This window comes from Lissotriton helveticus, chromosome 10 (assembly GCF_964261635.1).
Source record: "Lissotriton helveticus chromosome 10, aLisHel1.1, whole genome shotgun sequence".
NCBI lineage: Eukaryota > Metazoa > Chordata > Amphibia > Caudata > Salamandridae > Lissotriton > Lissotriton helveticus.
The window spans coordinates 204,315,761-204,340,694 of NC_136071.1; the positions used below are offsets into that span (position 1 = coordinate 204,315,761).

Here is a 24,934-nt window from a genome sequence, read left to right on the forward strand (position 1 = left end):
ACGATCTTTGATATCAAAGCTTTTGTCTTTAACCACTGAAGTCTGACTATCAAGATCTTGGATCATCATTCTAGTCCCGAACAATAGTTTGTACGGACTGAACCCTTTCAGAGAATTCCTTGGCAGGTTATTGAGACTACGTTGGACACTTATTAAATGTTTGACCCACCCAGCTCCCGAACCTAATACCTTTTCCGTTATAGATTGCTTTATGTCTTGTTTTTTTCTTTACACCATCCCGTATCCCTCAGGAAGGAAGTGAGAAGAGTCCCGCTATGCAATGCTCATTTGGCCATGCTTCCCCATCAGCTTGAGGGCTAAAAGGAATACATTAGTCAAAACGTAGCATGCTCCTAGCGTATATGCCATTATAGACTTGCAAATCCTTTTATAACAGTCCAGACGTCAGCCGAGCGCTGGGGTCTACATTATAAGTGAAAATTAGTCTTTTTATGTTAATATAGCGCTTTTTTCATGATGGGTGCTTTCTTATTGTTGTTGTTTATCTGGAGTGAAATGCCATGGCAATAGTCCTCCCCGCTCGACACTTCGATCTCTATTGCAGTCTGGGCAGTTTATTACAAAAATGTGATGATGCAGGCTCATGCCTGGCCACCAGTACACTGATTGTAATTCTTCCAGAGAATCTTTTTGCTTAAGGTGTCTGAGACCCTCACCCATATGTGCGTCTGCTATTAACAAGCCTCTCCTGTCCGTGTTTGGAATTACTCTATCCCCCACTCCAGGGATTCGAGCAAAAGGGACTGAGTTTGCATCGATTATGTATGTATAATTGAGTGGATAATTGATCGGTAACGCTGAGCAGTCGCCTTTTGATGACGTTTTCACCGCCAGCACAGTTTCACCGTCAACGTGTTTTACTGTACGCTTTTTTGTAGCTACGGAAGCCGGTTTAGTTGCTCCCGCTGTGGCTGTCTCAGCCAATGAATTCCCTGCAACGTGAACGCCATCACGCTGATGACTCAGTGAATGTATCACGTGAGTTTTAGGTAGTTCTTTCTTTAAAAGAACTATTTGTTCCCAAAGTGCTTTCTGCTTTATTGTGGCACCTGTGTCATCTTTGTAACCGTTTTGAATCCATTTCTTCAAATCGTTATTGTATGTTTTGACGCAGTAATACGAATCGCACACAATAAGTGTCAGGAATTCGCGATCGGCATTATCTAGCGCCATTTTTAATGAAATTATTTCAGTTTGTTGTTCTGAATTATTTTCCACTGAGTGCGTTTTTGTAAGTAGAGGTCTTAATTTACCTCCACGCCACACTTCTTTCACAATTTCGCATGTGGCGTTGTAAGCCAGCTCTCCCCAAACTGAGGGTTGAGCATACCCGTCTGTATATATTACACAGGCGTACTGTCGTAAAGGCAGAATGTCGATTGGCAGAGGGTATTCTCTCTCATATTCTAGATATTTTAATTCTTTCATTTCTGGGTCAAAATAGTATTTTACTTTGTCTGTAGCAACAGAATTTACCCATTGTATCCATTCTGGATTTAGTGCAGTTGTCGGTAAATTACATGGTGTTGTTAATGCCTCAAAAGCTGATTCTGCTGTTCTGACTGTAACCTGTCTACCGTCTGCTTGGTATTTTGCTTTTACTACAGCTGTTTGAACCGCATGAACAATATTTTCTTTAATGCTGAACCTTTTTTCAGCTTCTGTGTACAAATGTGATTTGTATGCTATTGGTACCTTCTCTCCCTCATTAGAGGTCAGGTATGTGAATCCGCATCTTCCTGGGATGACTCGAATCACAAGGTTGCGTGTGTTGTCACGTGTTTGTAGTTTTGTTTTAACTAACATATCTGTTTGTAACAATCTCAAAATTTCTGTGTGTTTTTGAGTCCAATTGATTCTTTTAAAATCTGGTTTTATTAGATCATAGAGAGGTTTAATTCTCTCTGCATAATTTATAATGTAAGTTCTTCCGAAGTTTAGGAAGCCTAGAATTGATTGTAAGTTTTTCAGTGTTCTAGGTGCTTGGATTACAGCACATTTCTCTAGGAAATTGTCAGCCAGGCTTTTGCCTTCACTTGATAGTTCATATCCTAAAAACAGGACTGTTAGATGGGCAATTCTTGACTTTTTAAAGTTGAATTTGCAACCCTCTGCTGCGAACCCAAGTATTATGGTGTTCACTCTCTTCAAGTGAGTATCCAAGTCATCATCTGTTAGATAGATGTCGTCGACATAAGATAATGCCTCGTCATCATATGTTTGTAGTAATTCTGTTACTCTCGCTGAGAATAATCCTGGGCTGTTCTTGAACCCCTGGGGCAAACGACAGAAATTCTTTTGCGTGCCATTTATTGAGAACGCCGTCAAATATCTGCTCTCTGGTGCTATATTTTGACAAAAGAATCCATTAGAAATGTCTAATGTGGTTTTGTATTTTTTGCGCACTATGTTATTCATTAGTGCAGCACTATGCGAGTTTTGTACTGCAAATGTTTTGCAACATGAGTTAAGGTGTCTGTAGTCCAAAACAAGACGATATGAATTGGCTGGCTTGGAGACAGGAAACAAAGGATTATTCATTTGTGAGGTGCAAGTTTCAATCACCCCCTGGTATTCAAGTTGATCTAGGATCTCTTTTACCTGTTTTTTAGCTTCTTGCTTAATCGGGTACTGCCTCTGTGCAGTAGGTTGTGATTTTAACTGGATTTTGTGAGGAGGAGAGTCCTCATCCCATCCCACATGATTTTTATATAAGGCAGGGGCTTGAGCTACTGCCCACTTTCTTGCAAGTGTATATTTTTTATGAATTGGAATATGGTTTGAGAAGGCAGGCATAATTATTTCTTCGCCATGTGGGCACTCCCTGACAAACTCTGGAGGCCAGTCTCGTTCAGCTAGAAGGATGTCATAGCCCTTGGACAGATTATCCCAAAATAGTCCCCTTATTTTTCTAGTCTTATCCCCTTCTATACGCAATGTTATTTCATATATTTTATGAGGTTTGCTAACTCTGGTATCTGCAGTTTCCACCTGAATGTATTCATTCGTGTCCACTGTCTCCAGATGATTCATAAGGACTTTGCGAGCTATGCTCACTTCTGCTGCGCTGTCTAGCATTGTCTGAGCCCATTCTCCGTTTTTCAGCTGTGTCCTCAGTATTCTCGGCATTGTTGATTACTTTAATACTGGCTACCTTCTTTTTTGGAAATTGTAATTTTTTATTCAGATGAGCAGGTTCTCTGTCTTTGGACTTGACGTGCTCTTCCCTTTGTTCTGATCGTCCTCTTCTTTCCGATTTCTGCGAGGAAGTCTGAAAAGATTGAGAGGGACGTGTATCAATATCTTGATATCTATCAGGTTTCTTTATATTATCCCTATTTCTAAGGTTGTATTTTTTCACAGAGGGCTCCCTTTGGGGAGACTTGCGTCCTTGGTCGGGAGATCTTTCTCTCCGCCGAGGAGACCTTCCTCTGGACTGGAATCTTTTTTCGTTAGGATTGGATTGTTTATTTCCATCCCAGCTCTTTTTTTGAGTGTTTAAATTATTTTTTATAAATACTTTTTCAGGACTTTCAACTAGTTGGGGTTTCACTGGTATTCCACCCAAACTATCTCTTCCTAGTTCTTCATAGGATTTTTCTATGATTCTGGCAATTTCAGATGGTTGGTCTGCTATATTTGTCTCTTTTAACCTCTGGCGAATCGCCACATTTGCTGCTTCTCCCTTTATGTTGGCTAATAATATTGCAGAGACCTGCTTGAAGTCTTTCAGTAATTTCATACCGAGAGTTAAAGCGGGTTCTGGACCGTATTCATCTTGAATCTGTTTTAGCACATCTGGTATTACTGACATGGATGGTACACCATGTGTTTTTGTGTAAATAGAAGCAAAGACTGTTCCCCAAGTGTCACAGTCCTCCACATGTGGTGCGATTCCCATTGGAAGACAGATAGTCAGAATCCTATGTTTCTCAACAGGGGTGGTATCTGGAAACACTGCCTCTATTTGAGTTATTTTTTGTGCTAGCCAGAAAGGAATTTGTTCCCGTTTTGCGGGTACCTTACCTAGACAGGACTGTATGTTCTGTGGTGTAATTTTATTTGTGTTCCCCTGGTGACTGGTCAACTGTGGAGTTTTAATTGCTGGTTGGATTGTTGAAGTCCGCATTACATATTGGACTAATTGTCTATGTATTTTTATTAATTGTTTTAGCTGTGCTAAAAGTTCTGGTGCAGACATTTCTTCAATGTCTGGATGTGGTGTGTATCCGGCTAGGACCGGCCACGTTGCTCCTGGTCTACCTAGTGGACCGAGCCTGGTGATGTGATTATTATGTTTTAGGGCGCCATTAAACAAGAGCAGGTGCTCTTGGAATTTGAGTGGTATTTCCACCTCCTCGAAAGGAGTGTACTCATTAGGAGGTTCCTCTATTTTGTAATAGTGGAAGTCCTTTGTTACAGCGTTTGCTGCTGGAAAGTTTATCCATGAATAGAATACCTCTGTCTGACGATATTCATGTGCCTCAATTACGAATATGACTGTACCACCTCTTGGTGTCAGTCCATTTTCTATAAGCTTTAGGGTTATAGATTTCCTTATGTTGACCGGGATGAGTATTATATCCGGGTCATTTTGCTGCAGAGTATCATCTGCTTCTAGGAGTTCAGCTGCTAGTCTAACTGTCTCCCTTTCTTCTTCACTTTCTGCCATTTTACTGACAGGAAGGTTATTCTGTTTGTTTGCAGATCAGGAGTCTATGGAAACAAAGATTAGATGCACAATATTTTGGAACAGTGTATCCTTCAACGTTGAGTAAACCATGAACCATACATAGGAGTCTCCTCCTGCGAGGTTTGGCGGATATGACCTTTCACCCACTCCAGACGTCTTTGGAGTATTATGGGAAAAAAGGGGTTCTGTGTGAAAAAGCACGACTGAGTTACTCTAATGTCTTGCGTTAGTTTTATCGCCTATCCAAACCGTTGGGCGCCATGTAGTGTAGTTCCTATTATCCCAATAGGCTCTGCGCATTGGAATAATATCTTCAATAGTATAGACCTAGGGCAGAGGTTAACTAGGTCTTCTACCGACGATATTAGACTTAAAGGTTTGTGTTTGCCAGCTATCTCAGAGTTCACTAGTAACTTTCTCGAATAGACAAGGAGGATTTTAACCTCCCTGGATAGACAAGAAGGGATTTAGTTTCTGACAACCATAGAACATGACAACTTTGCTCTCCCCTAATCAAGAGTGTATCTCTAGAGTCGTGTGAAAACAATAGACAACTTATTTTACTCAGTCAATACGTGCATTCTTAGTTTCACCAGTTTGTAGAGAAATAAGAGATGGGTGTGGTTCAATAAAAGATGTTATTTATTGATCAGTCTCTTTTCTCATACAAGAGAAATGAATCGCTATTATTGCAATACTTGTAGTTAAGTAAAGTGCATACAGTAGAGACAGAATTATAAAATAATACTGTAAAAGCATGGATATGGTTTCTGAGCCATATGATACTTTAAAATGGATAAAATAGATACATACATATATACATTTGACTAATCGTACTCAACTGGTGCTTCTAACCACGCCTACCCCAATGTACCTGACCTAAGCCTAATACGTGGGCGGGAGTAGATAAGTAGCAGTTTAAGTTAAGTTTGTTTTGCCAAGGGACTGATTCGAGAATTCTCTGCAAGGGGTTATTCAGTTCTGTACCTGAGATCTAGAATGATGGAGGGCTGGTATCTCTTATCCCAGGTCTTGATATTCCAGCTGCCTGCGAGGGCTGCATGGAAGCGCCGGAGCTGGATTTCTCGGCAGGAGAAAGGCAGTATCTCGTTCTCAGCGCGTCAGGAAGGCGGGGCAGCGTCTGTGGGCTTCGCTCTCTGCTGGGCTCCTCAGCACGTCTCGCTGCTCCGATCTCGTCACCACCGCATGTGTTTGCTTAAGGCAATGCCGGTAATATTTATACCTGAAAGGTGCCGAGATTGACGTAAGGATGGACATATATACGTCAATAAGGATGTCATATGAACGGGCTCGTTCGCACATTCTTTTGCTGAAGTTCTCGGTGAAATCAAAACAATGGTTATGGGAATTTCCCAGGTCGCTGTAGGTTTGATTTGTTTTGAGAACTCCGTATGCCTTATCAGGGGCTGGAGGAATATCGCTTGTCTAATTAGATGGCATGCGTTATGACCTAATCAGATAACGCGCTTCTGTGCCGTGGTGTGGCTTAATCAGATAACGGTTTTTGCACCGTTGGATGGCTGCTAGTTAATTATTAACCAAACCAGGGTCAGGAATAGGGGAATCGATACAGTACCTATAGGAATACATCACAAATGGGGGGATGGAGGGACCAGAGGGTGGGAATCCGGGGGAAAGGACTCTGCACTTAGTGGATGCGACCGAATAGACAGAATGTCAGACCATAATGTGATTCCTCGAGTTTTTGTTATGTGCTGTTGTTGTTTAAAAAGAGAAAACCAAGAACATATACTGATAGGCAAAATAATGCGTATAATGTACCTTTTTACATGTAGTGGTTAAGGCGGTGATGCGTTAAGTGTCTTGCTGAACCCAGTTTGCTTTCACCGCATATCGACGACAGAATTGTGATGGCGGCCGGCCCTATGGGTTGTAGGCCTAAGGCTGTGTATCATGAAGGTGCAATAAAAATTTTTGGCAAAAAACAGTAGAAAAAAATAGTTAAAACCTCTGTAAACAGTTTAAAAAACAATAAAGCTACCTTTGCCTGCTCAAAAAAAAAAAAAAAAAAAAAATGACGGTTTAGCGTGGCTAGCAGCCAACGATGGCGGCCGCAGCTTAGGAGAGCTCCCGTAGTGAGGCGGCATCCCCCATTAATCCGCTACATAAATCCGCTGAATTTACCGTTCTGCCGGGGCGGACTGGCTTGGGCGACCGGGCGGCATTCACTGAAGCAGTTTGGAGGCGGCGGCTGCTCTGTGGCCGGTTTGCACCGAGAGTGAGGGGAGGGGCCTGCTGTCCTCCTCGGAGCAGCGAAGTAATCGGCGTACGCTACCCGGGCGGAAGTGGGACTCCGGCGGGAGTCAGACACCGGAAGTGCCGGACGTCCGTCCGCAACGCCTGCGACGACCGGAGCGGCCGCCACAGCCAGCGGACAGACCGGCGGGGGACGATTACAGAAGGTGTGGTCAAGGGCAGCCAGTACAGATATCCGCGGGTGGAGCCGCGGCTGGAGGCGGAGCCGCCATCTTGGGCCACAGCGCGATCCTGAGCGTGGCGGCCTCAGGAGTCAGACGCAAGAGGGCTGCCCAGGTATAGCTGCAGCGACGAGGAGGAGGTACTCGGGGGTGTGGGGGACAGACAGTGATTCCAACTAACCCCTCGGGAATAATCTTGGCGGGGTGCGAGTAACTCCGAGCTGTGCACCGCGAGGGGTGACAAGCTCCCCCCACTCCTGCCTCCTCGTCCCATTGCTGATGGACTGCCTGCCCCTACGAAGTGGAGTTCAGGGGCTAGCTCTGGGGCAGTGATACGCACACGCGCTGGGAAGCGCCTGCAGCAGACACTGGGCACCATATTTCCGCTAGCCGCTTATTGGGGACTCAGCGCGAGGGACACACGCTGTAACGAGACCCAGGAGTGGAGGCGTAAAGCGCACGCCACCGCATGTCCTGCTTGAAGTGGCCGGGGATGTCACCCCTGTTGCCGAAAGACCACACAATAGCCTGAACAGACCGGTGTCGCACCTGGCTGGTGCAAGGGGCAACCTACGTCACACACGGTGTGGTGCGCCACGGTTCCCGCACAGGACTCACGAGTGCTGCTCCTCCATTGGCCAGGTGGCACACCCCGGCTGGTCTACTTGCACGAACGCAGGTGGGTCAGCATGTCGAATAGAGGCCCCAGACACGGCTCAACGCAGGCTAAGCTGGACAAATTCGCCTTCGAAAAGCAAACTCCCCCCCCAACAACAGAGCAAGCCAACGGGGAAGATGACGGACTCGGAAGGGACGAGGAAGGCTACCCTGGAAGATGTTCTAGCAGCATTGGCTCGGGTACAGGAAACAGTAGGGACAACGGCGACCGACGTCACTCTGATACGTGCGGACCTCCAAAAGATGACTGAGAGGGTCAAACAAGTTGAGGTAGTGGCCAAGTCCCTGGTCGAGGATGTATCGGAGCTACAAATTGCAATGGGTAAACTACAAACGGATAATAAACTACTTAAAGAAAAGCTGGACGACCAGGAAGGACGCTCCCGGAGGAACAACGTCCGGATTCTAGGGGTGCCGGAATCGGACACCACGGGCGCGATGGACCTCTATGTGGAGGATCTGATAAAGAACCAGCTTCAGCCTAAAGGACTTTCACATTTCTTTTCGGTGGAAAGGGCACACAGGGTGCCAGGGGGAAAGCCGAGGACTGGAGGCCCACCACGACCGATACTAGCACGGCTTTTCAACTTTAGAGATCGGGACGCCATTCTACAGGCAGCCAGAGTTGCTCCAGCCATCCAGATTCAGAATTCCAGGGTGTCCTTCTTCCCAGATTACACAGCTGAGGTCTCGAGGAGAAGGAGAACTTTTTTTGAGATTAAGAAAACGCTGAGGGAAAAAGAACTGCCTAATTCCATGCTCTTCCCAGCCCGGCTCCGAGTAGTGGCTGACAAAAAGGTGTGGTTCTTCGATTCCCCAGATGCGGCACGAGACTGGCTGGAAGGCTGGCATTCTACGGACCGACCCCGAAAAGCTCGCAGAGCAAATCATGGACGCCGAGACGGAAGTCAGACGGGGTCGCAATCATCTGACAGAGGAGGAGCAGGTGGCTCGCCGACCCTTGGCCTCACGGAGACCGGTGGAGCAGAATGACCGAGTATGGTCCGGGCGAGCGCGATCGCTGTCTCCTGTCAAAAGACCTGAAAGTTCTACGGCTGCAGTTGGACGCTGGCCTGATTTGCCCCGGTGGCGAGCAGGGATGCCGCCTGCTCGGGGAGATACTCTCCCCCCTACGCGCAAGTACTCTGGTTTTGGGATGGGATCAGCACTCTGCTCAGTTGGGGAGGCGGGCAGTTGGAAGTCCGTTAAGCAGGGAGGGGGGGGGGGGACATTTTGAAGTTGTTTGGAATGCACAGGTTTGGTCGAGGAAAATTGTGATGTACATGGGCGATTTAGCTATGCTTGGTTATCCACGCAGTGGGTCTAGCTCCTCTATGAGGATCCCATGCAGTTTGACATATGGCTGTACAGATGGCTTTAGTGCTATGTCTCTGGTCGATTGCTCTTTCCTTTTCATACCCTTGAATGGCGGAAGACACACCACTCATTGACCCGGGCCCGCGTGACCTGTCCCTGAAAATACTGACGTGGAATGTGCGAGGGCTGGGTGATAAGGTGAAGAGGGGGCTAGTGCTTACTGCGCTGAAAAGGCTGAAACCCGCAATAGCACTACTGCAGGAAACACACTTAACAGGGGGGGCTTCCAAAGCACTAGATAGGAAAGGATATAAAATGGCGATACACTCCGAATTCACATCCGGATCTAGGGGAACGGGTATCCTACTCCACAAGTCCTCCAGGTTCATTCCCTTGCAAACTAAGACTGACGACCTGTGATGCTTCGCTGCGTTGCAGGGACAATGGGAGGGTTGACTCCTTAATTTGGTTTCTGTGTATATCCCCCGCGCGCTCCACTCTGTACAGCTGCCAAAACTAGCAGACTTTTTATTGACCCTTCCTGAGGGGGATGTTATTCTGGGGGGAGACTTTAATGCCATCATAGACACTCAGTTGGATAGGTTCCCGGTGACGCCTCCTACAGGGGGGCCCTCCCGCTTCCAGCGCTTTCTGACGGCTATTGGCCTGATCGATATATGGAGACACGCCCACCATCAGACTAAACAGTACACCTTTCACTCTGCAGTGCATGGCAGCATGTCCAGAATTGACTACCTCCTGGCGCTGGGAAATGGCATCCAACATGTAGACACCATAGAAATTCACCCTAGGGGCATCTCGGACCACTCCCCGATCACGCTGATGATATCCACACGAGAGACGGCACGCAAACGGGTCTACCCCATACACGCCTCGTACCTCAAGATTCCCCAAGTCCGCAAGGCACTCAAAAAGATGACGACACTATATTTCACTGAAAACACAGGTTCAGTAAGCTCCTCAGAAACCATATGGGAGGCGTACAAGACAGTGTTAAGGGGCCAAGCTATGAACTCAATCACAGGCTACAAACGGGTACAAGCTCAAGAACTGACCACATTGGAATTAACACTACGGGAATTGACAACAGCACATGAATTGAACCCCACTCCGACCTCGTTACACACACTTAACCTCCAACAACAGCTTTACACAGACCATTTACGGATCCAGGTTAAGGGACATATAGCTGACACCCAGAATAGGGTATACGAGGTTGGGGACAAGGCGGCTAAAATACTGGCGTGGCTCGATAAGAAAGGGGGAAGCTCTAGAGGAATCCAACAAGTGAGGGATAGCCAGGGGGTGTTACACACGAACCCGGAACGAATAGTAGAGGCGCTGGCGACCCACTTTAGAGGGGTCTACACCCCTGAGCGAGTAATAACACCTGAGACGGCCAGAGCAGCCTTGGAGCGTATCGAGGTCCAGGCACTATCCTCGGAGGCGGCTGCGGACTTAGACGCGGACATCACTGAGGATGAGATCCGACGGGCTATAAATGCTTTAAACCCGGGAAAAGCGCTCGGACCGAACGGCATACCTATAGAATGGTATCAATCGGCATCGGAGAGCCTCAGTACGCATCTACTAGCAATGTTCACGGAGTGTTTAGGGAAAGGTATACTGCCACCAGATCAGAGATTGGCCACGATTGTAGCTATCCCCAAGCCGGGGAAACCGCCGGAAGAATGCTCCTCATATCGGCCCATCTCACTGCTTAATGCAGAAACCAAAATCCTCGCCAAGCTATTGGCGACCAGAATTCTGCCGCATCTGCCTGACCTCATACATCCGGATCAATCCGGTTTTATGCCACATAGAAATACAGCGCTGAATCTGCGCAGACTGCATGGGGCACTGGCTAGGGCGGACTCGTTATCAACGCAAGCGGTGATCTTGACCCTGGATGCCAAGATGGCCTTTGACCTCGTAGAGTGGAATTACTTGTTCGAGGTCCTGTCTCGTTTGGGATTCGGACCCAAATTCATTGCTTGGATTAAGTTGCTCTATACAGACCCAGAAGCACAGGAATGGCCATATCTCAAGTTCATTCCCTCTAGGGAGAGGCACTCGACAGGGTTGCCCCCTGTCGCCGTTGCTCTTTGCAATTTCCCTGGAACCTCTTCCCACTTTAATACGGACATCCCCGCTACTGACGGGGATACGCTGGGAAGAGGGCTGGGAAGACCGGCTCTCCCTCTATGCCGATGACATGCTAGTCTACTTAACGAACCCCGAACAGGGGATACCAGCGCTCCTACAACTCTGTGACGAACATGGTGCAGTGTCTGGCTATACGTTAAATTGGAACAAATCAGAGATGTATGTCCTTAAGGGTCCGACTCCAGCACTATCGTTGGACTGCCCCCTAAGGGCGGCTGGATCCTCCTTTAAATACTTAGGTATTCATGTCACGAAGGATCCAGCGGAATTTATGGATAAAAACCTGGGACCTACTATGGCACGACTCAAACAAGATGTTCAGTTTTGGGCGGGATTGCCCCTGACGCTACTGGGGAGAGCGGCATTATACAAAATGATGTCCCTCCCCCGATTTTTATATATACTTGAAAATACTCCCTACCCGGTGACTCCGAGACTCTTTCAGAAAATTGCAGCATTGGTGTCGACCCTGCTATGGGGGAACCTTCCGGCCCGCATTGCGCAGACCAAGCTACATAGGGGCTGGTATGATGGCGGAATTGCACTGCCTAATCTGAAATTGTATTATTGGGCAGCGCTACTAAAACCCATCAACCATTGGTTGCATACTCCACAAAATGAACCGGCGTTTCGAGCAGACAGGGCTCAATTGGGTACGGTTAGTCTACTGGCTCCGTTGTATGACAGGAATAAACTGCGCAAATTGGTGGGGCCCACTAAACTGACAGCAACGCTGTGGCATACGGCAACGCCTGCGCTGGGATGGAAGGGGAGGCTGACCAAAATGACTCCACTGTGGGACTCTCGAGCCCTGGGTAACATGAGGAACAGCAGGGGTTTCTCACACTGGGATACTATAGGGATATCCACGGTGGGGGACCTCTGGGACAGGGGAGTCGTGATACCTTTTGATAGGTTGAGGGAGTTATATGACATGGGAGAGAGAGAACTGTACAGATACATACAGATACAACATGCATTACTCGCAGTCATACCCCCCGACACCGAATTGCCGGAATCCTCCCCGCTCGAAGACCGCCTTCTCACGGAGTTTATGGCCGACCGTGAGACTTCACTTATATACCGTAAACTACTTAATAACCTACCGGACCCATTGGCCCTACTGAAAGAGAAATGGGAGGGTGACACCTGTGAAATGGACGAACAGGAATGGAACGAGGCGATGGCGTCGCCCAAGGAAGTAGGCATCTCCGCAAGACTGAGGCTAGTGCAATTGAAAGTGTTACATAGGACATACTACACTAGGACAATGTTACACCGCATTACTAGAGCACAACACCCTTACTGCCTGCGTGGGTGCGGGGAGGAGGGGACATTTTACCACACTATATGGGACTGCCCTCTCATCCAAGAGTTCTGGAGGCAAATAATGCGCACGATGTCACAAGCGCTGGATATCTCATTGTTGCCCGAACCACGAAGGTGCCTCCTAAACGTATGGGAACCTACTGACTTATCCAGGCATGGTCGTCTTTGGGTCACGGTGGGCTTGATTGTAGCGAAACGAGACATAGCACAGAAGTGGGGAGCGACAGACGTACCAACGAAGTCACAATGGTGCCTTAACATGGACAGAGTCATGGTGACAGAAAGAGCAGTGTACTCTGGCAGAGCGTGCCCGGGGAAGTGGAACAAAATCTGGACTGGGTGGAACGAGTATAGAGGTGAAATTTGTGATCCCTTGCCAGTAGATGAACAGGACTTATCGGATGAAGAGGGGGAAGAGGTGTAGAACACATCCTGAAACAAAGGGGCGAGGGGCCACGGGCACTAGCTACACCAAAACACTGTAAGGTGGGTTCGAGGGTTGGTAAGTAGGGGACCTGGAGAACCGTGTCCGAGGAAGCCCGACTAATCCCACGAACAAGTTTTAATGGGGGGATGATGGGACCAGGCGTAGGGACTCTGGGGAGGGGCCTTTATACAATTAGTTGATGCGACTTTCTGAACGAACTGCTTGACCACAATGTGATTCCTCGAATTGTTTGTGTTGTTGTTGTTTAAAAATAGAAAACCAAGAACATGTACTACCGATCGAAACATTAACAGTACTGTACCTTTTAATTGTTGCAATTGCGTGACGATACATTAACCGACTTGCTGATCCCAGTCTGATTTCACAGCATATTGCTAGCAAGAATGTGATGGCGGCCGGCCCGGTGGGTTGTAGGCCAACAGCTGTGTGAACTTGAAGGTGCAATAAAAGTTTTTGGATTTAAAAAAAAAAAAATGGAAAAAAAAATGACGGTTTAAGGCTGGCCAAAGGTATATTTTGAATGCTGAAATGGCAGTTTGAAACTGCACATACAGGCTGCAGTGGCCCACTAGTAGCATTTAATTGAAAGGCTCTGGGTGCATATAGTACCACTTTACTAGGGATTTATAAGTAAATTAGATATGCCAATTGGGTATAAACCAATTTTACCCTGTTTTTTAGCAGAGCACAAGCATTTAGCACTGGTAAACAGCTGTAAAGTGCACAGAGTCCTAAGATCAACAAAAACGAATTCAGCAAAACAAACGGAGGGTGTTGGAAAGTCATCCTGTGCCCTGGGCACCCCCCTAACCTTTTGCTGACTGGTACTGGTGGAAACTGACTCTGACTGACCCTGGGCTCTGCCTAACCAGGCCAAGGGCCAGTGCTATGCTGAAAGAGACATTTAGAATACAGTGAAACACCTACATACACTAGGGTACACTATGGGTGGGGTACCCCTGTGATTGGCATAACTTACTCTATAAGGCCCTAGTACAGAATAGGGCAGGGGGGTGGAAACTACCTCTCAGCCCCTAGTATAAAATAAGGCATGACAGTTTAGAGGCCAGCAGCCCTTTCTGCACTTACATGTGTGCACTGCCGAAGCCTGTGGTCAGTTTAAAAGTGGCTCTGTGTTGCAGGACTGCTTTTAAAAAGTAAATAGTGTCCAAATTCGACTTTGGTGTTTTGGGCACTTAAAATGGATAACCTACAATGTTTGGGCATATTAGGTACCTCCAGGGTCTCCCCTAGGTGTCCCAGGGGTGGAGGGTCAGGTATCTATAAGGAGGACCCTTATAGAAAAAGTTTTATATGGCCTAGGTTAGGTGAAATTACACATTTCACTCCCCACATTGTGATAAAGTGCCGTACAAAATCGACTTTAGTGCTAGGAGCACTGTTGAGGGAGGATCTGCAATATTTCTACATATTCAGAACCCCTATTGTCTCCCCTATACGTTCCAGTGGTGAGGACCCTGTAGATATAGGCTGAGTACTTACAAAATACGTTTTTATAAGCCCTGGTGCTGGAAAAATGGCCCAAGTCATTTTCCCAATTGCAAATCCCCTGCCACATAGGTTAAAATGGCTAGAAGTTATTAACTAATAACTCTTGATAGGAGAAGGCTAAAAATACCATTCAAAGACTTCCCAGAATGGTATTAATAAATTCAACAGTATGATATTGTTGAATTTCTCCAAAAATGTACAGACAAGAAGTTAAAGACTTTTTTGTGTGTAAGCCTAGATTCTTCCAGAGATCTGTCCTGATTGGTCAGAGATAAGTGGATAAGCCAGCCTTTTTTGAAGAGGTGATAAAGAGCACCTGGGGTTGACCAGCTCTGCTGGGAGGGCAGGGTTCTGTTACACAGGAATGCCAGAGCAGGGGGGTGAGTTGTAAACCATGGACTTCAAGGGAAGGGTAAGAGTCCAGTGTCATTTTCAGATGCAATGGGGAAAGGACTATAGAGATTAGCCATCCTAGGGGTATGTTTAGCCAGCTCTTCTCTCCCTGCTGGAAAATCGGCCATTATGAATTTGGAAGAATTGGTGCACTCAGGGACAAAACAGTGCCTTCACTCTGCAGGAAGAGGTCATACCTTGGGGATGTACCCTACACCCCACCCCATTGGACAGGAGTGACCTCCTGCTTGACCCAGAGAAAATGGAATAAGTATCTGAGAAGGACAGAGCCTCTCAGATCTGCTGCTTGAAACTTAAGAAAGCAAGACGGGCCATGCTGAGAAGTTGGATGTGCATTTCCTAAGGCCTGCACTCTGAAGATTGCACCTTCTGCACCATCTGAAACTACAACCTGTGGACTACCTTGCTGTAAAAGGACTAAAGAGTGGACCTCCTGCAAGCTAGAGGTTAACGGAGCTCACCTGGAACATCACCACCAAGAATCCTCAACCTGGAGCACGACCAGCGGATTTGTAAGGGTTTTTTCCAAGTGGATTGTCGGAACTGAAGTCCTTAATTTTCAAGGACCATCTTGGAGCTTCAAGATCCTTGGAGTGAGTTTGGAACACTTTGGGACCCTTTGGGTGAACTTCAGGAAGAAGTTCCAGAAGTTTGAAGAACTTTGGAGCAACTTTGGAAAAAAGCTCCATAAGTGGACCGCCTGCCTTCAACCGCGAGTCGGCCTGCCGTCCAGGTTCGTCCCTCTGAAAAGCTCCGTAGGTCCTACTTCCTGAGTTTGACTGGGAGTAGGCGAAATCCGAGGCCAGCGAACCCTTACTAATCTGGCCTGGTGAAGTGCATCGAGGGACCCCGCAAGAAAAAGCACCAGAAAAGTTTCTAAGTCCGAAGGTAAAAACTGTGACTGAGACCTAACGCGGGGTAGCCTATCCATCGGGGTCGGCCTGAAACTTTGACTTTGACCCGGTCTATCACAACCAGATGTCCCAATAAAGCGCTATAGGTTTCTATGTGCTAGATAATGCTAAATCTTTGAAAATTCATATCTCCAGTTCCCTACATTGGATTGCGGTCGTTTTGGTGTCATTTTATAGATTACAACATTTCCTATGTTTATAAATTGGTGTTGGATTTTTATTGTGCAATTTTTTCTTAGTTATTTACTGATTTGTGTTTTTAAATGCTTCACATACCTGTATTTGAAGTTAAGCCTGCCTGCTCCAAGCCAAGCTACCAAGGGTTGAGCATAGGAATAATTTATAAGACCTATTCTGAGCCCTATACGGTGTTAGTGGCCCTAATGCCAGTGGCAGATATACATTTCCCCCTACTAATAATCCACTTTCCAACAGAGGGTAAAGGCGAAACATTTGGAGGTGACCCCGTAGAAAGGGCCAGGTTCAACATTGCGGTTCAAGAATTGCAGCAAGTTCAGGAAGGCTATGCTGAACTGACTCTGATGCTGTGTGAGGTATTTCGAGGTACATCATGACAGGTAGAAATTAGAAAGTTAGCTCAGGCATGTTTTGCACCCCAGAAACTAGAGGAGATCTTGAGATTGGCAATAAACCTGTTCCCTCCAATCAAGCACCAATACTTTCATTGGATTGTTTTGTCTGGGCTGGCATAAAAAAAATCACAGGAAGAATAAATCTAAGTCTTCCAGGCAAAGGGAGCTCACTGAGTAAGAGAGGAGGACACTGTCTGGTACGCAGAACATTTATGAACAGATGATGTCAGATATGGAGTCGTTTGGCATGAGGGTCAGTGAACAGTTGTGTAGCCCGGATTCACTTGAGAGAACTGTGGACCCCTCAATTCAGTTGGCGATTACTATGGATCATTTTGAATTCTTTGGAAATGTGATCTTGTCTGTTCTGCTCCAATTGAAACAGTCGCTAGTATCTTCCTCCGCCTCTGTCATCCCCATTCCATGGCGCAGATCTAGGAAAACAGTGCTGTAGATGTTTAATACCTTTGTGATGATGCTTAGACTCACCATTGGTACACTCATGGAAAACTTTTAGGCACATAACAAATCCTAGCGCTGAAGACAGTGCATCAGGGACTTGGTTTCCCTTCACATCCACTGGTTTCTTTGTTATATTTGCTGACCCCCATGCAGCCCTCTTCAGCTCCCAAGCCAAAAAACAGGTTCAGAAAATGGTATAAAACACAATAACGGAGAACAAGGGGAGGTTTTTAGGTCATCTGCGGTCCAGAGGAAACCTTTTTGATAATCTTTTTGCTACATGTATACCAGTGGGGGAAGGTTCCCTTTTAACAATTGTATGACAACACATGACCATACAAGTTCGTGCTTTCTTTCTTGGAAATGAACACCCAAATATAAAGATGCTTTCTGCTTAAAACATGCGCTGCAGCTCTTGCCCTTCCTTACCAATATTGTTGGTGCCACTAGACACAACACCAAAATTTACGAAAAGGTGAGACAGAGATAGTGGAGCAGTAGTTAGGTAAAAGCAGGGATAAGGCGAATGGGACAACCAGTGCTTATTTATTTTCTAATTGCTGTTTCAGCACGAGAAAGCATATTAAATAGACCAGGGATAACTTAGAAGCTGTGCAGAAAAATATACCCAACCTTTTCATGTCTGAGTTATTATAACATTGCTTCTCAGGACTTGAAAAAGAGATGATGTCATTTTGTTAAGCATTCAACCTTCAGCATTCATCATTCAACATAGCGATTGTTGTCCAATGGGTCGCTAATGCGTAGGAAACCTGGTACAAATTTAAAACGAAACACGCAAAAGGTGATTGGAGGAATGCTCGCAACATGTCTAATCACTGACAATTGTTTGGGGTAACATTCCAACACATTGTTTGTTTGCCCAGCATGCAACCTCTGTTTTGGACCCAGTCATATGCAAATAAGTTTTGACCCTTCGCAAATTGGATCAGTCCAACCCGAACTCTCAGGTCAGGTCCTCCCTAAACTGGAATTCTAGAATCCCAAGATCAGGTTCATCATTATTGGGGCTTTTCAGTCAAGCGTTACTTGGATCCAGTGGCACAGTGAGCAAGGGACCTACATCTGGGCATAGCTTGACTATTTAGGAAGATGATGGGAGGAATGCTTCTAATAAATCGCTTGAGATAACATTCCAACCAATGGTAGTTTTGCTCACCATGCCACCTCAGTTATGAACCCAGGGATATGCAAATCAGTCTTGATGCTGTCTCCAGTAAGAACAGTCCAGGCCAAACTGCCTGCCGAGGTCCTCCCTGAATAGGAATCTACGCAACCCAAAACCAATTTCATCCTGCTTGGGGCTCTTCAGTCGGGTGTCGCTTGGCTACAGTGACACAGTGAGCAAGGAGACCCATACAGGCAAACTCTTGACCAATTAGGGTGTTAGAGAGGAGCTGGCTTGGCAGTTCGGGCTGGACAGAGACACATTTGCATATGGTTGGGTGGAATCTGAGGTGCCATGGTGGCAAAAGAAAAAGGGGTTGTAATGCTACCCCACGCGATTGCTGGTGGTTAGACTTATTACAAGTATTCTCCAAACACCATTTGTGTGTTTGTCAGATTTAGAATACAAACGGAAGGCTTTATTGTGTTTGAGTTTATTGTGAAGTATTCAAAACCGAAAAAGTAGACACGTTTCATTTCTAGTACCAACACTATATTGAACGAACATCTTAATTCATGTTAAAATTGTTTATCACGTTCTGAGTTTCATAGCTACAAAGGGTACCCTCCACAGAGGCACCATATCGGTGTACATTTTGACTTTGGTTGTGCAACATGGACATCTGGATAATTTATGTATTTACACGGCTTCTAAAGCAATAGAAAAAGATACTTAATTACATTCCACCCTCAAGCAAGGATTTACTGATTGGAATACATATCTGTTGCCATCACCCAACTGTTAGCAGATTTACAGGGGACATCAAACATGGTATAAATATCGGACCTCTGCTAATACCCATTGCGGGTCCTTTTCTCCACCATTTGTAACACTTTTCCGCATGCGCACTCCACCCCACCATCCCTTCCCGCTAAGTCACTGTGAGACTGAGGAAATGCATGGCGCACTGTAGCTCTTTATTACATGGGCAGTTTTTGGTAGTATGTCTTCACACATTACTTTTATAACCACTAAGGCTACCAACATGGAGATTTCTTTCCCACTGTAAATATATTATATTTTAGATTTTATGCAAAATGACCAGGCAAGTTGAACGCTAATAAACAAATAAACCAGACATTGTATGGCATGTCCAGCCCTTGCTTTTTAAATAGCAAATCCTGCTTTGATAATTTACATCCATTTGTGCCCCCTCTTGAATGGTTGCAGGATCCTGCTGGTAAAAATATGGATACCACAATTGACCAGGAGCTCTTTGGCTGATTGTATTAAACTTGGTGTCTCCAACCTTTTCTGTAATGAGAGCTACTTATTTTAAATGAAAATCATCCCGAGCGACTAATATTTTTAGTGTGATATTAGTGATCACATCATGCAAGATTACATTAGTGGACACTCTATGCAAGATTACCCACAGTGATCATCTCAGTACATCAAGCAGCATTACCATCAGTAAGGTGAAAAAGGTTTTATCAACTTCGACTGCCTCTACATGGTTAATATATGACAACCATAGCTGCAATGCCCCTGTCACCAAGGTAATAATACCAGTCATAAATCTACCCAATTCCTCATGAATGATCACCAGTGGATTAGCAGGGGAGTGGGGCAGTCACAAGTTATGGGGACGGCGAGTTCCCCCCACTCTTACCTGCCGTCTTGGGAAAGCAATCATCAGCAACCCACGGGCGGCCAAAGGTCTAGCTGCTCCACTATTGATCACTCTAATATCAGCTTTAAATATACTAATTCAAATTCAAAATCATCTTTATTCGGTTTTCAGAGAAGACCATAAAAGAACAATAAAAACATTTAAAAGCATTTTAAGACACATTAAGACGTAATAAAAAAAATGTATTAATTTTACAAATTGATTGCATTCATAAAAGTCACTCAATATTAAGATTGGGACGGTGATTGATAATTTTACAAATTGATTGCATTCATAATAGTCACTCAATATTAAGATTGGGACGGTGATTGATACAGAATTTAAAAAAAGAAACAATTGATTTGGCATATATTTAATTTTCCAGCATTTGCAAGGCTAGAAAGGCTGGACGGCATGGCATGTTCGGAGACCCATAAACTTTACTATTGGAATTATCCAGTGGGTGCGCGGGCCCGCAAAGAATTTGCAAAAGAATACTGTATGAATATTACTTTGGATGGAAACAGAATCACTGGGACAGGGTAAAATATACTAATTATATGTTGGAAATCCGACCATTTTTCTCTAAACATCAGGTTATTAGTTCTGAAAATACACAATATTTCATCCCAAAAACACACTTTACAATTGTGAGAATCATATATTAATTTAACCAAGCAAAAGCTTCTAATTTAGTAGGTTGGGCTGCGCACAGGAGAGCTAAATAAAGTTAGCTGGAGAGCTAGTGGTAGTTCACAAGCTACTTGTTGGAGATGCCTGTTTAAGGCAACTATAGCCAGGGTTCAGTCCCACTCATTTTTTTCCTGTGTCCAATTTGCATGTGATGATTGTCTGTGTAAATTCGAATGCCTGTCTGCATGGTAGTTCTAAGCCGCTGAAATAAACAATCAAAATAGAACTTTGGTTGAAAATAGTTGTTTTGCATTTGGTTGGATCAAATATGAATCTTCCAATCTGTTTACAATGTGTTTCTTTCTTTTAGCTATAAGAGTGGAAACATCTATGAAGGCCAATGGAAAAACAACATTCGCCATGGAGAGGGAAAGATGAGGTGGCTCACAACTAACGAAGAGTATACTGGCACCTGGGTCCGGGGAATTCAGGTACCTGAACAGCTAATGAAATAAATGTTTTAAATCCTAGGTGACACTGAGATACATGTGATCACTGCATCATCAAGACTGCTCATGGTTGCATAAATGAGTAAAATTATTAAGTATTCAGTCAGCCATCCAGACTATTTTCTAAGGGCTCCATGCAGTTACCATTGGGATCACAGTCAATGGCCTGAGCAGGACATAGCTCGATAGCTCTCTTGAAGAAAGAGTAAATCAATGACAGTGTGTCATCTGAACAAGCATGCATGGGCATGGACACGATCCATTATGGTTTGCAGTTCATCCAGTTTGGGCAATGGCAGTCGCGGCAAGCATGGCTCGCGGGTGGGGGTGCAGGTGCGGGGGGCCGCTCGGGCAGGAGGGGTTCCGGGGGAGGTTGTACCGGGGGTTTTAATAAAAAAAAATATGAATAATTTAAACTTACCTTTAGGCTAGGCCCCACGTCTTCTCAGCTCCTGCTCTCCTGCCTCTGACAGGAGCAGGAAGCAGGCAGCCAGGCTACCTCCCCATAGCCAATCACAACGCTGCAAGCAGCGTTGTGATTGGTTGGGACGGCCCCCAGCCAGGAGCTTATACAGTGGGCATGTTCTCCATACAGGCTGCATTGCAGCCTGTACGGAGAAGGGAAAAGTGCATATGACTGTTTTGGGTGGCCCGAGAGGGCCGATCAAACAGTCTTCCGCACTCAGGAGTGGGCACACCACTCCTCCCCTGCCCTGCTTGAAGAGCAGAGCAGCCCCGCCCACCCGTAACGCAAACATAAAATGGTAATAACTAAAAGTTATTACCATTTAATGTTTCTGCTTCTCGCACTTCGAGAAAGTAGTGGAGCGAAGCTCCTCCGCCATAGAAGAGTAGCCGTCCCTGGGCAATGGGCCCTCGGGATATCGCAAATGCTTAACTCCTTCGTGCTCATGACGAGCTCAGCTCGTCATGAGGGCGGTTGCGCTGTGCTCATGACGATCTGAGCTCGTCATGACACCCGCGGCGCTCACACGCGGGGCTAATTCCCCCGCTGTGCTGAGCGTTCCAAAAAACGGGCGTGGTCATGACGAGCTCAGCTCGTCATGAGCACAGCGCCACCATGCAGCGTGATGAGCCGAGCTCGTCACAAGCAGCGTGGCGATGCGCGCGCCCCCCCCCCTCTCCCCAGTGCTGCGGGGGAATTAGCCCCGCGGCGAAGGTGTTAACCAAGCAAACTGAGAAAGCTGTCATTCACCTCCTGAGGTGCAGTGTGACCTACCCACACTGGATGTGAGCCCATTCCAGTCCATGGCATGCTCGAAGTTTTATTTCCTTAATTAGTTCAGTGTTCCGGTGGTCATGTGTGAGAGAGGAATTGGCTTCTCAATGTCAGTAAAATAGCATAGATTGAACAACATCCTCTTTGTCAGCTTTTGGGAAGGAAGGACATATCTCCCAGAATGTCACCTAAGTTGTCAATCGAACCAGTAAGGATATGTGCCCCCTCAACACTGAATAGATGTACAGTCACCACCATGACATATGTTAATGCCCTTGTGGAAGTTTTATGGGTGAAATGGTAGACCTCGAAATGATAACTGAAATTCCTGACTAGAAACAATAGCCCATGGCTATCCAAAATGAGTCAGCAAGCAAGATTGTACACAGTTCCCCTGGGGTTAGACAGGTAATAGGGTCTCTCTCCTATTTAGCTGACAGTCAGCTAGAAGGTGTGAAGTGCCAGATGATCAGCAAGTTCCTTGACGGAACTAAGGAAGCCTCACACAACTGATGAGCTGGATGACATGTCTCATTCAGCCTACTTGTGATGTTGTTTATATCATCGGCTTCCTGCTCCTGCGTCGGGCCGGCGCTGCAATGCCCGACGGGTAACAACGAGTGTCACTCTTTGGCGGAGGTCTTTTGTTCCTTGCCGTGATAAGTAGAAACTTGTGAGGCTTAAAAAGTGAGGTAGTGAGCAAAAAGGTGGATAAGTTTAAAAAAAGTTGGATAGTCCACAGGGAAGTCTTTATTCAGGTGGCTAGCCACTTTATTAAAAAGTGTAAGGAGGGGTACTGAGGACCAACGTAACTATTGGTGTGGCCTCATATCGACCCTCCACTTGGTCAACATGTTTCATGCCCAGCGGGGCAATTCTTCAGGACCGAAAAAAGTGCTCATATAAACCTAATGTGCCCCACAGGGTGAGCTACAGGCTATTAATGATGCAACCTGTTAGGTCTAGGTCTAAGGCTGGCGAGGGCCACTGCATCACCGTCAGACCTAAGGGAACAGTAAACATCACAATTGCTACATTGTCGTTAGTGATTATACCGTTGGCAGGCAAAGCTGTGACTTCACCCCAAAAGTCAAACAAGCACCCAGTTGTACATGTTAAACTAGGTGTCTATGAGAGAGAACAAATGGAGTGCAACGTGGTGAGGGGAGAGAGACCATTATTACATGTAACCGGACATGGACCCGGGGTATTCAGGGCATGTGTGAGTACTACTCGTAGCAAGGGTGGTCAGTTGTTTAACTAAACAATACAGCCACTGGAAATAAGAGACAGTATTCAAATACAATTAGAACGCCACTCAGCCACAGGGAGGGGGGGCAGGCACACTGAGGGATGGTTACAATATCAGGTGTTAAACATACCCTTAGGAGGCAATTGGCAGTCTGCGCGGCTAGTTCCTGTGGGGACTGCGCTAGGGATCTAGCCCTAAGGAAGGAAAAAGGAAGAAAGCGTTTCAACGTCGGGTCAACACAGGAGGATGTGATCACGGATGTTGGCCAGATCATGTAGGGTGACAGCGGTCGCCCCGCCTCGTCAGGCTATCAAGTGCCAGGGTGATGTGGGGAAACGGCGGTCTGAATGAAACCGCTTGCCAACACCAGAGAAGGTGATGTCCAAAGGAGGTATACCAATGGTTGTAAACTAGCAAGGAATAAGACTTGGGGGGGCGGCTAAAAATTAGCTGAAACCGTAGCTTAGACAGTCTGGCGGAGCGGGGCGCCCTACGTGAACTCTGGCCTGGGTGCCGTCATGATGGAGCGGCGGCCAGTAAGTAATCAATGTTGCAGGCTTACCTTCGCGGCGGGAGATTCGCGCCGATAGCACCTACCCCCACACCGTCGGCGTGTGATTCACGCAGAACAGCCGGTCAGGAGTACACAGCACATCCGCCATTATGAAGACGGCGTTCGAGTGCGAGATGGGGGCGGGGTGCGGGGTCGGGGCGGTGCCGCGATGACAGCGACGCCGGGAGCGCCAATCAGAGGTCGCTTCACGGTGCTCACGGAGAAGTTAGTTTGTTTACCATCGCCGGTCAATGTTTGGGAAGCGCTCGGATGGACGTACAAGGGGGGGGAAAGGAGGGGAAGAGGAGGCAAGAGCGAGGTGACACAGAGTGGCTCTCCTGGTCCAGCGCGACTGTGCTGGAACGGGTACTCAAAGTGAGAATCCCAATGGTCAAACGCAACCAGTGTGGTCACTGTCATTGTTCGTTAACAAGCACCCTGCTCAATAGTCAATGAGGGGGCTGAACCGCCCGGGTGCAGTCCGCCAGTGATGTAAGGACTGCTAACAGACTCAGACGGACAACGGCCCAGTGGGTGGCTTAACAAGGCTGGAGTGGACAGAGTGACCCCAGACAGGTGGCTCAAGACTGGGCGGGTAAGGGGATAGCTCTGGGGTAGTGTCCTGCTGCAGTGTCCATGGGACTCAAAAACCTATGGATTCAGTGAATAGTGTAATGGCCATGTTAATGTTAATGTTAGGAAAGGCAGGGTACTAGAAACACCTAGGGTTTGAGGTGTTTCTACATGCGTTGGACTCGTGCAAGGCTTTGGTGTGTCAGTATTCACGAGGAAGGAAGACCAGTCTCAGAGGCACTACGCGAGTTAGTAGTGATCGGGAAGCCCAATCATCTTGCTAGTTGGTTCCACGGGATGGAATCGTTCAGGCCACAAGTGTCCAATTGAAGACGGTGTACCCATC

At 46.5% G+C, this 24,934-nt stretch overlaps 1 protein-coding gene across 3 annotated transcripts in view; it reads left to right on the forward strand.

The window, feature by feature from the left end:
* Positions 1 to 24,934, forward strand: part of RSPH10B (radial spoke head 10 homolog B) — a 517,038-nt gene that overhangs the window by 90,004 nt on the left and 402,100 nt on the right. For all 3 annotated transcript variants that reach the window (XM_078665151.1, XM_078665153.1, XM_078665152.1), the window contains exon 7: positions 20,832 to 20,952. In XM_078665151.1, the coding sequence (XP_078521277.1) occupies positions 20,832 to 20,952 (121 nt within the window). The remainder of the gene's footprint in view (positions 1 to 20,831; positions 20,953 to 24,934) is intronic.